Genomic DNA, 15,647 nt, shown 5'->3' with positions numbered 1-15,647 from the left:
ACATATATACCTTTTCTCAGGTGCTCCTCGTGCATCGTCATTGTTTCCAACACACCAGAACATTACAAGCGCTACCGGAGAGCCTGCAGTTTTCACGCTTAATCTAGTAGCCTTTCCACGACCACGAGTGGCGGACTTTGTGTGGGAAAAGGATGTTTTCGCTAATGATACGTGGCATATCGTTTCTAATGACACAGACATCGACATACTGATTTATAAAGACGGACTTCAAACTAAATTATCATTTAGTTCCGTAAAGGAAGACGATTTCGGGTATTATCGCGTACATGTCCACAACGAACTCGGAAATTACACTGAAACGTTTAGACTGCAGGCGCAAGGTAATTTACGACAAAAAAAATCTTTTGAAATTAGTCTTAAAATTTATTATTTTTCCTTTAATTTCGATAATTGTTATAAGAAGATACCGACACAAACAACATACTGGAATTGATTATACAATTCAATGCCAAATCCGAAGTGTTGCTAAAACCATGGCTAGGGGTTTGTTATTTATTCGATATATCATAAATCAGGAAATTCATTCCTCAAAATCATTTCTTATTTTAGAATTGTTGGGAATCTCAATTTACCAAACTTTGATTTGCATATCTCCAACTGGACGTGGCTGAAGTATACATTTTGACTTGTCTCTAAAAGCAGTTAATTAAATAACAGCAATCGGTACATGAAATGTTCCGTTTTTAAAAAATAGTAGAATTAAAGATGCACTCTTACTCCCAGAAAAGGTTGTTTACAATTACTACAATTGGTTTAATATATCAAAAAAGGTGAATAAATGTCGAAAACAATGGTTGTTATGAATGATACCGAGTTTTATTTGAAAGAATGGTGCATAAAACACGGTATTTTTACCTTATGAGACGATAGTAAATCACAGTAAATCTTTAAGCACTCACCAATCATTTAATATGTTTGCGTTCTCAGCTATTTAATACACGGTTAAACCATCTTGTTATCAGTTCGTTATATTTTACATAAATGCATTATTTAGTAAGTAGTTAAAGGTTGATTATTCAACATTTATGTTTTTATACATGTTTATGCTTCGATTTTGAATAAGAGTGTCACTTAAAACAAATCACATCAAATACAATAATCAAGTAATACATTTTATTTTTCATTTTTAAAAAGATGAAATGAGCGCCAATATCGGACACCAATTTATAAATTGATATCGCCCAGTTTATCGAATTCTGTTAACAAACAACAATCAGTGGACATATAACTACAAAGTTTACACACCCGTATTTACAGTTCACTTACACAAATTAAGACATATCCGACGTTTGTGAACAATAGCAATCAATAGTTATATTCCTTAACTATGAATTTAGGTATATTATTGTTGTTTGCCATTTAAATGAACACTTAGTTCATCGAAATACTAACAATTGAGTATGAACTGACTTTATATTCAAATACATAGATCTGTATTATGGCTGTGCTGTATGGTGGTTGAATATGTCTGTCGTTCAGTATCTGTTAGGTATTGAACCTTGCGCACTTTAATAGGCTCCTCGTAAATAATATTTTGGCTTCTCGTTTTGTCCCTGTGGTTTGCTTTTTATTATTATTAAAAGTGAAATTGACAATGATAGTGTGTAGTGAACGAAGTGAAACACATATTGTCCACTGACCAAGACATTGGCCAATACGTTTGTTATATATGATAATATAAAAGAGCAATAACTATACTTTACCAAAGCCCAGATCGTGAGTCAAACATTTGTATGTTATATGAACGATTGATACGTAATTTGATAATGTTCAAGTTGAAACACATATTACATATCACTATATAGTAAGACTTATACAATGTAATATGCCTTTGGCGTTTACCCAGTGCCATTAAACCGGGTTTATGTTTAAACTTTTTGCTGCTGAGCTGTAGCCTTTTGCATAAATATTATTATCTTAATGTATTATTTAAAGGTCCTTTTTAAACATAATTACAGTTTATCGTGTATGAATATGTTATAAATAATACTTCCACTATTGATACAATGAATAATTTCTACAGGGACATTATTGTTTTAAATAATCATTAATATATTCATTTATTTTATTTGTTTTTGCATCGATTGAAAGTTAATATGTAAATCTGTAGATTCTAACAATACCAGAAATGTTCTTATACGTTAGTCGTTATATGCCAAATTTAGTTACATCATCATGACAACATCTTTGGTAATTTTGAACTTAAAAATACATTATTAGTTTCAGCGTTTTTCTATCATATTAATCAAAAACAGCAAGTTTTCCACCTCAGAAAAGTAGAATAAAAAATGGCTAAAATTGGCTATGCTGGAAATTCCTATCTTGCCAACGGGCAAAGATAAACCAATTACCCGTATTGAACTCCTTTTTATTGTCATCACACAATTACCTCCCTTGTTGAAGACTTTTGTCTGATGCACCAATGAAACTTTTACTTGTGGCAATATTTAAAAATCCAAATTAATTATTTCTCGATTCAAATGGCACCATTAAAAGGTTTTCACGCTGCATTCAAGAAAAAAATGCTTTACTCTCCTCAGAACTATATAAGGAAACCATTTGACTATTTACATAATCTAAATAACTCCGCGCATATCTATGACAATCACGAATTATCACATATCTAAACGCAAATTATTTTCACAACGCTCAAAAGAGTTCCAGCGGAAAAAATACATTTTAACGTTATTTTTAACTGAGGTGAGATAAAAAGCATTTGCCATAGCGCTCGTGTAAGATAGGTTCATCCGAATCCTCATACAGGATATTCCCCTACGCTCGTGTTGCGATAAACGTATCTTACACTCTGGGCCATGGAATATACTTATATTCCAAGTATTACAGACTGTTTCATTGAGAGAAAACTTTAAAAACAAAAGAAGTATGAGCTGTTTTTGTCACTATGGTTACAAGCATTGTAATTATAGTGAAAACATTGCTAAGAAAACATTTGAACACTTGATACTAAATATGCTACGTGTGTATTTCTTATGTTTTGAAATTAAGACGGCTTATTTCAAAAGATCATCCTGTATTAATTGATTTATTTGTTATTTAAAATATATAATCTATTTTTGAGATGAGGTACCTTTTGGTGCAATAAGAACTTATAGAAAAGTGAACATATGTTTGTATTCTGTATTTAAACGGTTGATTTTTATAAAATGCAAAAACATAATTATTACATGCATACAGTTTTATGATTCAATATCTTTGATATTATATTATTTTCCAACATGAATGAGATTAAATTTCAAACGTTTGTCAGTTTAATTTAATTTCATTATGTACAAATAAATGCAGGTTTAAAACTTATAGCGCAATTGTAAAGAATTGCAGATATTGTTGACGTGGGCAAGACATAAAAGTGTTTGAATTCATCCCCTGCACTATTCGGAAAATATGTGACATTTTTTGTATGTTGGCCAGTTACATAAGTAATGTTCATTTTTGGTTTAATGAGGGCAAAAGAAGGAGAAGTTGATGATTCGATTAAAGAATAACCTTTCTTTTCAGAGCATCCACTTTCACCTTATAATCTGCAACACTTCAAAAAGGCTACATTTGATACGATATACATTGAATGGACACCCGGTCTTGATGGCGGTCTGCCCCAAACGTTTTACGTAGAATATAGGGAAGTTGGAGCGTCTGTCTGGATGAAAGAAAGAGTTATCGCTGGACATATCAATTACACTATAGTTGGATTAAATCCAGAGACAATGTACGAGATAAGAGTCTATTCAACAAATGACATTGGTAGATCTAATGCATCAGAGGCTATAACAGTAACCACGTTGAAAAGGCCAGAAACTGGTGAGTACTGGGTTTTCCATCATATCTGAAAGTTCCATTGAAATATACGATATACTGGTTACGGCCAATGTTATATTAAATCAAAATTTATTTGTGCCTTTAACTTAAAAAATATATATATTAAATAACAGTAAATGCTAACGCTCTGGTTCACGTTAGATGAGTTTCATCGAGAATAGAGTTATACGAAAAATTGACGTAAAGCTGATTGTGCACACAAAATGTCATAAACAAAAAATAAATATACCTTGTACTTGAACTTATATCTTTATGTACAGAAACAAATGGGTTTAAAAACTGACAGATAAGAAATTGTCAAGTATACGACATTATGATTTAGGATAACATGTTGTACCTTAAACTTATTAAGCACCCTAAACTGTCATTTCCTCAAATAATGAATGCATGAAACTGACAGTTCGAGGCGTTCCACTTATTAAAGTACATCGAAAATTGAATAACATCTTTCATATCGTGGATTCCATTTCCTGATTGGACTCCGAAATATTACTGACAATGCAAGTGATGTAGGTCAAGAGTAATGTAGCTTTGTTCATATAAATGTATACTTTTTATAAAATAATTCTTAAGCTTAAATGATTTCAATATAAAGTTGTAAGCCAAAACTCAAATCAACTGAAGAATAATATAAACATTAATAGCGTTATCCGCATAATAATGTTTTGTTTTAAATTTGCCATGTACAATAAAGAACGTGTCCTTAAATTATTCATGCTTTTGCCAGACTTTCAAAGTACTAAACGGAAGACATATGTACTTTTACAGTGCACAGATTAGCAATAACTATGATAGAAAATGCTTATTTATTGACTTGTGAATTATGAATTGTAATTATGGATTATATACTGATAAACGGTATGTGGTAATTGGAGTCCAAGGTAAGAATATAGGTATTTATTGTCTATCTATTTTGACAATTTATATCTAACTAACCTTGTATATTTTTGTGACATTTCCTTTTATTTTAATCTCTGTATACGGTTAGTTTTAAATAGGTACATATGTCGATCAAGATATTTTCGACCGAATATTCTGTATTCGTTTGTTAGTTGTTGAATGCATTACTATAGCAAGTCTATATGGTTAAAAACGTATTTATGTAAAATAATAAATTAATGTACAATTGTGCAAATGCGACACATATATGTTAATAGCTAAACCTTTGTAGTTACATTGACCACGGGCCAGTGCATCCTAGTTATTTTACGCACTTAGAGTCTAAATATTTAAGACACAAATCTTAAACTTTGATATGCTTCTGTGAAAATATCACTACAGGAATACAACTTCCAAACTACATTTTGAAACAATAGTATGTCACTGTAAGTGTATTCGTTAACCTAATGACAAAATATTTTTATATGGTGGATTCATGTGGGATTAACTGTCAATGAGTGTTCAACAAAATTATTATTTAGGTACTGCTCATGTGACCTGTAACAATTATTACGAGACGATCTTGTTTATCATTTGCTTTTAGGCGGACCACCTATGGTGATTATAACGGTGTTGTTAGTTGTTGTCGTCGTTGTTGTTGTTGTCGTTGTGGCCGTTACTATAATTTTAGTAAGGAAACGGAAAGGTATACATTTGCCTTACTTAGATCAAACTATAAGAAACATAATTAGCAAAATGTATGACTTCTTTGGTTCATATATTGCATAACTAAAGTGTTATGTTTGGTTTTGTTTTAAATACATTTGAATGCATACTGTCGAATTTGCTTTTTGGTATTTGAAGTCCGCATCTGACTATTTAAAAAAGTTTCATATCCTTTATTTGATAAGTATATTAATACTTGTTGTTTTTAATGCAATACACTCAACAAAAGAAAAAAAATGATGTTACAAAATCTAAAAACGTTTCAGGTGGAATGCCAGAATATGTGAGCCGATTAACCACAGGACTGTAAGTATTTTGATATTGGTTCTTAAGTCAGTAAAGAGGAATCTCATCTATAAGGTTAAGATTCAATTTATGTCATTATTAAAATGCTGATCGTCTATCAGTATCAAAGTCACCCTAAATGGTGAAATACCATTATTATCCAAAATATCGTCTTGCCAATGGATCGATTGCCAAGCCCTTACTCCAAAGGTTATAGTATTTACTCTTAAATACCACATGCATACATTGACTTCTTAGTTTATATTTTAAGCTCGTTGTTTTGATGTTTGTTTTATTACCTGGATGGCCACCTTTCTGAAACTAATTATACATGACTCAGTCAATGAATTTGATTTCATTTTAAGTCCATATTCCACAATTTAAAAAAAAAATATCTGATATTTATACAAATTATCTTGTACGAATATCCTGTGAATAACGGCATGTTCGCCTTATAAGCAGCGAAAATCTTCCACAAATATAAAGCCTTTATCACATATGTTGACAATACTCATTAGTATTACCTAGCTGTTATAAAGTTCGGGATCAGTGCCCAACTCTTCTCGGTGGTTTGTGCCTATGTTCATTATTGTTAAACTTACATTCGACTATAACGATCTTTGTATAGGGATATATTTTCAAACTCAATTGTCGCCGTACAGTTACTTTCCCTTTGACTTATTTGAAAGTCCAAGAATACAAGACAGGTAACGCTTCTAGCTGTTAATGATTTATGTTTTAGCTTTTAAGATCGTAAGATTGTTTCTTAGTATTGTGTACCATTATGTTGCCAAAGTCCATAGAGTAAAGAATTGGATAAAAAACACGGTTGAAAGAAATGAACAACTCTATATAATGAAATATTTCTATGGCTTAAATTATAATAAAAATGTAAAGTGGTAAGGGTAAAAATGAATGTGATAGCGTGTAGTATACAAACAATTAAAGGTACACAAACAGGTTTGATGCGATCAAAACATGCATATTGGTAAGATTGCTGTTTTAATTAATGCAGACATAAGGAATGTTTGAGAGCAACAATTGGCTAAATATGGTTAGTAACATAATGATTCTATAATAATGTAAATAAATATTTTCTTTGCAAAATAGTTTACATAGTCCGTTCATAAATCAAACAAATACAAAAATATGTTTGAATAAAAATTTACAAATAGGCAACATATTACTTTTGGAATATTTCAGGTTTCTAACATCAACTTACGTTCCAATTCTTACATATTTACAGCGTTTTTAACTGCTTTTAATAAAATAGTTTCATAACAACGTTATTCCTACAAACAAAATATTATCGCTATTTGAAATATATTTGAAAGTTGATTCAATGCTTGTACCAGAAATGGTTTTAATTCGTAGCAGAGTAACAGTAACATTTGACAGGTATTATATCAAATTATAACTGACGCTCGAGAGCAATCGAAATATACTATATTGAAAAATAATTTTGCTTATATAATAACTGTGTAAATCTTGGTATTTTTGTAAAACAATAGTCTTGAAGTTTGACTTTTTTTTAAAACTAGGTAAGGTGTCTTTCACTTTATTTCTGTAGTTCATGCGCTTTATTGAGGTTTAAGTTTTATTTAAAGTTGAATAAACGCTAGCCTAAAACATCTGCTGGTTGTTATTCTCTGCAGTTTCGCCTCAGCAACCCCTGCTATACTGCAATTAGTCTCAAATCACAGATACCGTCTTCGTGTTTCAACTGCAACCCTTGTTCCTTCTGACGATGCCAATACAGACCTCGACCCACGCACATAATACTGTCACTTATGTCTCGTGACCGATTTATTACCAATAATCAAAGTCTTCTGACTACAAAACACATTGTTATTATTTCTCTCCAGGCAAGGAAATCCTTCATTATGCAATTTGTGCCATTAGAGGTTTCCCCGCCGGAAAAAAATTTCGTCTCTCGGTAAACTTACATTCAAAGCAGAAATGTGTCTGACACTACCCGCCTATTTCACAAACGGACAGGCTATTTTTGCGCCCCTGGTTGATGTATGAAGTGTATAAAACTGTCAGATGCACACCGAAATCCATAAAATGCAATACTGAACTTTCCATCTCGATATTTACATAGATTCCATATTATATTCCTTTCGTTTGAAATAAAACTCGAAATATAAAATAAACAGGTTTTGCTTACTTTAGTTACAGTGATCCTAATATTGACCCCAGGTGAACAACTTTTAATTTTTACCCCCATCCCATGAACATCTCTGTGAAGCTACTGACTCTAACTCGAGTACATTTCATGTAAATGAGCCCTAAATCCCATGCCCTACATAGCTACTTTTTATCATGCAAAGGGACATAACGTAAGTGGACACAACCACAACAAACAGAGACACAACTTTACATGTAGGTAAACATTCCACTAATCTGTCATTACTCTAGCTGATTTGCTATCGATATAAAGTCGACACTAGATTTGAAATGCAATATTTAACTAAGTCAATGGTCATAACTTCTCCTGGAAACAGTCACATTTTAAACCCCGAAGTATAATGCATTTCTACATTCTGATAACATTCCTGTAATTCCTGTAAAGTTCCATTACTCTGGATCTCCTTCTCTTGGAGATATGTGCGAAACAATATTGCATGATATAAATTTCGAAATAACCCTTTTCATAATTTGGCTATTAGAGCTTTTCTTATCATGACTAATACTTTTATCATATGATATGTATACGGAAGCAGAATAATTGTAAACCGTGAAGTTTGTGTTTATTATTTTGCAGTGAGCTGCAGTCGATGCCCAACCAGGAAGGGACAGAAGATGACAATGATGGTATATAATTTGCATATTCACACATGTCAACAAATTAAAATGCGTTGTCTTCATCACACTCGATTGCCACTTTTTGGTTTAGGTATATCGGTAAACTATAAGAGTTTGCCTCCAGATTGCTTCTTCCATTTACTGTTACTTAATACAACCAGCATGTTACAATGTCAAAATAACGATTTCGTCCATATATATTGGTTGCTGTTACGATTAAAGGCGTTTGGTAGTTTCTTTTTCGCATGAACTACAATACAAGTACGATTCAATAGTAGTTGGAATAGCCCACTGAAAGTGACCCAAATTCATTTATAGAAAACACTTAAAAAATACCTTACGTTAATGTTTATGCCAAAAAAGGTTCTTGAATTCATATCCGACAACTGAATACCATATTTTCCAAAACGAAACCATCGTAACATGTTGAGTTTTTCGTAGCTTGCTCAATGTTGATAATCTGACATTGTTTGATGTGTTTAATGTACCCAGGCATGCGAGTATCATTTGTTTCTTATATGTTTACTGTATCTCTTTTTAATAGTATTGCATTAATTCCTTATTTTAATTTAAACTAAGTTAATTTGTTTTTGAATTGTACAAATTTTACAAATCACATGTTTTTAACTATTTTGACATAAATAAATATATCATAACTATTTAAACTAATATATGTCTTTGCCTCTTTTAAAAGTTTCCATGGTATTTGCGCTAGAAATGTCTTATTTTGAAACATCGCATCAATATGAAGAAAAAAATACAGAAAACATGACGATCATATGTGCTTATAAAACACAACTCTGTAACGCATATCACAATATCATCAACAGTCTGGAATATATCTATGCAGCATTGTACTGTGTTTTATGACGGATGCCCTTTAACAAAGTCTTGGAATCCCTTGATAATCCGTTATTTATCATGAACAAATCTCCACCAAGCGTTTTATATAAATGTTTTAAGATAATTTAAAGAGGGGGTATTTACATGTAAAACGCCCCTGTGCACCAATATCTCACTAAAACAATATTAATTGAGAGCTCCTAAGCATTGAGTTCTTAGTTTTGTAAATACAAATTTATCATATGGAAACGTATTGATAAGACACTTACAATTGTATAACCTTCACCTACAAAATGTCATTGCAATTGCGATGCATATCGGTTGATTGAGTCATTGTCCAAAATTTGACGTCATTTCCTACTTTTCTAACGTTAAAAGGTGGAAAGACCAATCCGACATATGAGGGATGTGGTGATATACAAGACAAACCGTACAAAACAGGGAGCCGTGTTTCCCAGCCTCAAAATAAGGAAACTGGCGAAGTCGGTGAAGAAAACGATGCCGTCAATAAAAATAAAACCGGTAACCGTTTAAGCATGAATTGTTTATTCCCAAGTCATAACTGTCTTCGCTAATGTATATAATAGTAGTATAAGTTACAGACATGTAGTGTATATACACAATCTTCAGAATTCATATCCTCAAATAATGCTCTACCTGGAGATCTTATAACGAACCATTGTATATTGAATTGTGGTATTAAGAACATTACGCAGTTTTGCTGATTACACTAGCGGTAACACTTCTATATAGTACATGTATAATTTTTTCCCAAATATATCACCCTCATAGAACAAGAGCTCTTTAAATATATCCAAATGAAAGAGATCCCCCCCCCCAAAAAAAAAATAGATATGTATTCATAGATATTAATTTATGTGTTTTTAAATAAATCAATGTTACACTGTTGTTGTATTCTGTTTTTTTAAAATACACTTGATTTTATAACGTACACTGACTGTTGCTCTGGGAAATGGAACATTTGGCGTCATTGTTACATTATAGTGTCGTTGCACATGGACCAATTGTGTTGTATATCAACCGGCCTTTTCTGAGTTGAGGTAGCTGTTATCGTTTTGAGATTAGTGTCTGATGTATTGAAATTGTCACGTGTACATACATTCAAAGACCAAACACTAGCTACATTTACCTCGGGTAGATTATTTGTTCGTTCGGTATGTTTAAAGATATATATGTACAACTTTTACAATCAATGTTTCTAAACGTCCTGCAAAGAATAGTGGTTGATATACTTCCGACTCTGGCAAGTGTCAATGTTTAATGCCAAACCGTTATTTTATTAAATGTCCTGTTATAATATATAAGCTTTGAACAATGAAATGCACCCTCGCCTGGTATGTTTTCATTGTATGGAAGAAACTACAACAGCAACTCGTTTCCGAGACGAATACAACAAATATTAATATTAATAAATATATAACGTTTTAAAACACAAATCAAATGTTTTTCAAGGAACGTAGTTAAGAATGCGATAATAATTGAAACACAACATGATATGTAATGTCGGACTCGAACACAAAATCTCTAAAATATATGCCTTCTGATATAACCACCGAGCTAAGAATGTTGACTAATGGTTTCAACTGGCAGTTTGAATATATGGAGGTCATGCTTCGCTGCAATAACAACATGGTTTGTCTTAATATCATATTTCAGATCCATACGAACACACTGAAACTCCACAAGGGGAAAATGGCCAAACTACATCTTATAGTTTTGATACCTACTAAAACTATGATGCTTCTCCGACAAAGAGAGCAGTGACGGTTTGTTTTGATATATTCTAGTAATTTAAGATTTATTTAAGCCAGATAAATACATATAGAGTGTAGAAAACACATTTCGTAAGACAAACACGTCAAAATATGACCCCTTCAGTGTTTTTTTCTGTCAAAAGTTCAAAGGTTATTGTAATATTAACGCTATTAGAATTGATACTATGTTGGTGACATATCAAAACAGAGACGGTAGATATTCTCTGTATCCATTGTCATTTTACTGTACAGCGAGGAGGTTGAACGGTAAATATAATGCAACATAAATGTAAAATTTATACGTGCGACTCTGCTTTGGGGATTCAAAAATCTACTAGACATATACTGAATGTAAACATACGTGCCTCATAAGCATGTGAACATATTTTAGGCAAATGTCATATGTCATTATGTTATATGGTATGTACAATTAACAATGCGATCTCTTGTTGAGACAAATTCTAATTTAGCCGATATATTCGCACGATTTCAAAATCATAAACAATTAATTTAGATTATATTTCTGTCAGCATCCAGCGAGAACCTTAGTTTCTTTTTTTCTGTGCAGCAACACATAATGTAAAACACTGGACTATACAAAATTTTCGTTATCATTTAAATAACAAACTGTTAACACGTAAATCAAAATAAAAAGATAACTGTTATTATTATTTACAGAGAGTATCATTGTTTGTCGTAGTGTTCGGTCGTAATATATGACACTGTCTAGCAACGAAAGCTATATCTCACGAATGACGTAGCCACGAGTGAAATATTTACTTTTTTGTTAACGAGGTGAAACACATTGCAATTTTACACTGAAACATTTTTTTCTTCTTTTTTAATATATGCTTATCTCACCTCATTCAGGGGTGAACTTGCCTTCCAATGCAGACTCCTTAAAAAGAACCCCAAATCCCCTGTACTTGACACTTGGACCTATGATGGTAACATCTACATTAAAACAGAGGTGAAAGGCCACATGATCAGAATCAACAGCCACAATGACCTGGTTCAGTTTGGTTACAACCCAAACACATCTATGAACTGAGAAGTGCCAGTGATGGTCTTTCAGACATGAAGTGCAACCATTTGAGTCTTAATAAATCTAAAAGTGTTATGCCATTTGTCATGATTAATTTCTGCATTAGTTTTGATGTTTAAAACATGTTTTCTCTTATTTGCACATAGATCATCTAGGTCATGCACTAACATAACTGTTTTACTCAACATTGAGTATATATGTACATATCAGAGAAACTACCTATTTAGGTATAGATGGTAGATGGACTTACAGTATACATCAATTTCTTTGTACATTCAATTTATAATACATCTTGGTTTACCTTGTATATAAAATCCAAAATAACCTAGCCAGTACAACATCTAAAAAGCAAATATGTTTCATATAGTCATTACGATGACAGCAATATTTTGGGTATATGTGTACAATTGTGTGTGTGTGTGTGTGTGCGTGCGTGCGTGCGTGCGTGCGTGCGTGCGTGCGTGTGTGTGTGTGATATATATACATATGTGTGTGCGTGCGTGCGTGCGTGCGTGCGTGCGTGCGTGCGTGCGTGCGTGCGTGTGTGTGTGTGTGAATACATATATATACATATGTGTGTGTGTGTGTGTGTGTGTGTGTGTGAGAGTGTGTGTGGTTGTGTGTATATCTGCCTTTGTTTTATATGTAAACATTTAAACATGTTGTTGCTCTTTTTGTACATTATTTTCAGTTTATTACTACAACTTACATCTAAAAGTAATTGTACTTAACACTATAATTATTATTCTCATATAATTAAAGTTATAATCACTGTCTATAGTGTGTCATCTTGTTGATCATATATTCATTCTTATGTAAACATGTAGATGGACATTTGGATTCTAGATATACTTACCTTTTGAATAATGTAAAAAATCTCAATACTACAAATACTTCTAAATTAGTACTCCTAAATAGTAGTAACTTTTGCATACATGTAATTATGATAAAAGATCCCTTAAAACTGATGTTTTACAATTTACATTTGGCCTACATGAAAGGTTAATTCTGTCTTGTTGTGTTTTGCTTTGTTAAGCAGCAAGTGTTTTTTGAATTCTTATTGTTTATACATATATACATTTACAAGAACATTATTACAAGTCATTTAAGCATCTATTTGAACACACATCAATGTTTATATTTTGGCATGTTCAATTAAATAGCTGTATTAATGATTCTACTTATCCATCATTAAAATACTTTTACTATACTATATTAGAAGTATTTGCAATATATATGTCAACGGTCTTATCTTGATGTCTATACTTTACACATCTGAAGCTTTGCTTTTTATTATCATCTATTTCAAATCTTGTTCATTTTTGCTTATTTCAAAATGGTAATTATGTTTAATGCAGATATATATTGTGAATTTTTTCTAAACTTAATCATGGAAACCTCAAAATCATCATTTTACAAAGTTCTTTGGCTAGTTACTTTTAATTAATATTTCTATCTTTATTTTTTTTTTTTGTCTCTAAACACTATACACATGTGTATATAGTAATGTTGATATAGAAGTCTGCCTTTTACAATGAATATATGTATTTGAACTTTGAACAAATGGTACCTGTCAATGTCTAGATATACTTATAAAAAATGTACAAACATGACAAGTTAAAATGATATAACATCTGCCATACAGTGATGTACTGTAACAACTAACTTACTGAAATGCTAAATAATTATATATTTCTACTTACCTAGTACACTATTAAGTTTACTGCAAATGTCTTAAAGCTGCTGTCATTATATGCATGTATTTGATTATACATGCATATAATTACAGCGAACGTACATTCAAACAACTGCATCAATACAAAATGATCTTTAAGAAATGTCTCAACAATATTTCCATACATTGTTAATCCACAATTCAATTCTTAGATGATTTTTTTTTCTTCTTCTAATTTCCAACTTAATTCAATAGAAAACAGCTAAACTATTAATTTCCTATTTGCACCACGTTGCAATCACAATTTTACTATATTACACTAGTAAATATCTAATCACATTTTCATAACATCACAAGATTAAATCCGCTTCAACTAACAGCGTAAAACTATGAATGGAAAATTTCATTCAGAAATACTACATGTATGTCAAATTAATCCACGCTTATTTTGAGGAAAGCTTGCAGATTTGTATACATATTAAAGGCACATTCTCATTCGTACTGGTCGGTTAGTCGTGGCTAGTCAAGTGGTAAATAACAACATAGACTGATGGATTATACAAATCGAATATTCTTATTTTATTCTACCTCATTTTTGATTTGGTCGCAATATTACGGTATCAAACATATAAACGATCAGATTATTTTGAATATTATAAAAGACACATTTTTTGGCAAATACATGTAAACTTAGAATACCAGCTACATACATTGAGCACAACTCTATTCTCACCATACGCTTAAATATGAAATTTACACTTACCCTAACATTTCTTTTAAACAGGGAACTCATCACATTTATTTTCTTATAAAATGTTATCATACTTCTATTCACTAACTTACTTTTCACCCATTCTTTCTTCTTTCTATCCCATGGCGGTACTGGTCAGACGGGTTGTGGATACCCCTCATTCCTAGCGCCGTTTGATCCTGGAATCACTTTTATCCATGTCTATTGAATTAAGTACATTTCGATTGAGGGTAGGTTTGTTCTGTTACTATCAATCTCGTGCTAAGGGAATCGAATGCCTCACTCACCTACTCTGTTCTGGAGACGTTCATGAAAATCCTGGCCCCGCACATTCTCTATCCTCCTCTTTATCCTCTGAAATCCCAGTTGCTGTTACTGGATGTCTTAATGTCGTCCACTATAATGTCCAAAGCTTCAGTAGCAAAAAGGATATCTTGTTCGCTGACTTACGCAGCTTTGACATATTAGCCTTCTCCGAAACTTGGCTATCTTCTAATTCAGTAACCCCCGATTTGATATTTCCGAATTTCCATTTTCCTTACAGAAGAGATAGACTATCAGATGCACATGGGGATAATATTTTATATATTAAGTCAGATGTGTTTGTATTAGAAAGACATGACAAAATGTATTTGGCTTGAACTGCGAATTAAAAATAGACGCATTCTACTTGGAACATTCTATAGACCTCCTAACTCCAATCCATATGTCCTTAAATGTATTAACAACTCAATTTCATTGGCTGTTGATTCTGGTATAAAAGACATTCTTATCACATGGGATTTTGACCTAGATATGGATAAACCCTTAACCCGTCAAAAGATTGATTCTATCTGTAAACAGTTCAACTTGACCCAAGTAATTCGAGATCCTACCCATTTTACCGAATCCTCTGAGTCTCTTATTGACCTATTTCTCGTCTCTTCAAAAGATACTGTTATCGACTGTGGAGTAGGTGAACTATTCCTCGAACAGTTAGTCCGATATCATTGTCAAGTCTATTGC

General features: G+C 32.1%; 1 protein-coding gene across 1 annotated transcript in view; it reads left to right on the top strand.

The window, feature by feature from the left end:
* Window positions 1-13,475, top strand: part of LOC128235776 (hemicentin-1-like) — a 39,043-nt gene extending 25,568 nt beyond the window's left edge. The window contains exons 11-18 of the mRNA XM_052950573.1: window positions 21-341; window positions 3,538-3,837; window positions 5,339-5,440; window positions 5,727-5,766; window positions 8,513-8,562; window positions 9,775-9,918; window positions 11,074-11,183; window positions 12,042-13,475. Coding sequence (XP_052806533.1) covers window positions 21-341; window positions 3,538-3,837; window positions 5,339-5,440; window positions 5,727-5,766; window positions 8,513-8,562; window positions 9,775-9,918; window positions 11,074-11,147 — 1,031 coding nt within the window. The 3' untranslated portion in view covers window positions 11,148-11,183; window positions 12,042-13,475. The remainder of the gene's footprint in view (window positions 1-20; window positions 342-3,537; window positions 3,838-5,338; window positions 5,441-5,726; window positions 5,767-8,512; window positions 8,563-9,774; window positions 9,919-11,073; window positions 11,184-12,041) is intronic.
* Window positions 13,476-15,647: the final 2,172 nt, after the last annotated feature.

This window comes from Mya arenaria, chromosome 5 (assembly GCF_026914265.1).
Source record: "Mya arenaria isolate MELC-2E11 chromosome 5, ASM2691426v1".
Classification (NCBI taxonomy): Eukaryota; Metazoa; Mollusca; class Bivalvia; order Myida; family Myidae; genus Mya; species Mya arenaria.
This window is presented reverse-complemented; position numbering and strand designations above follow the sequence as displayed.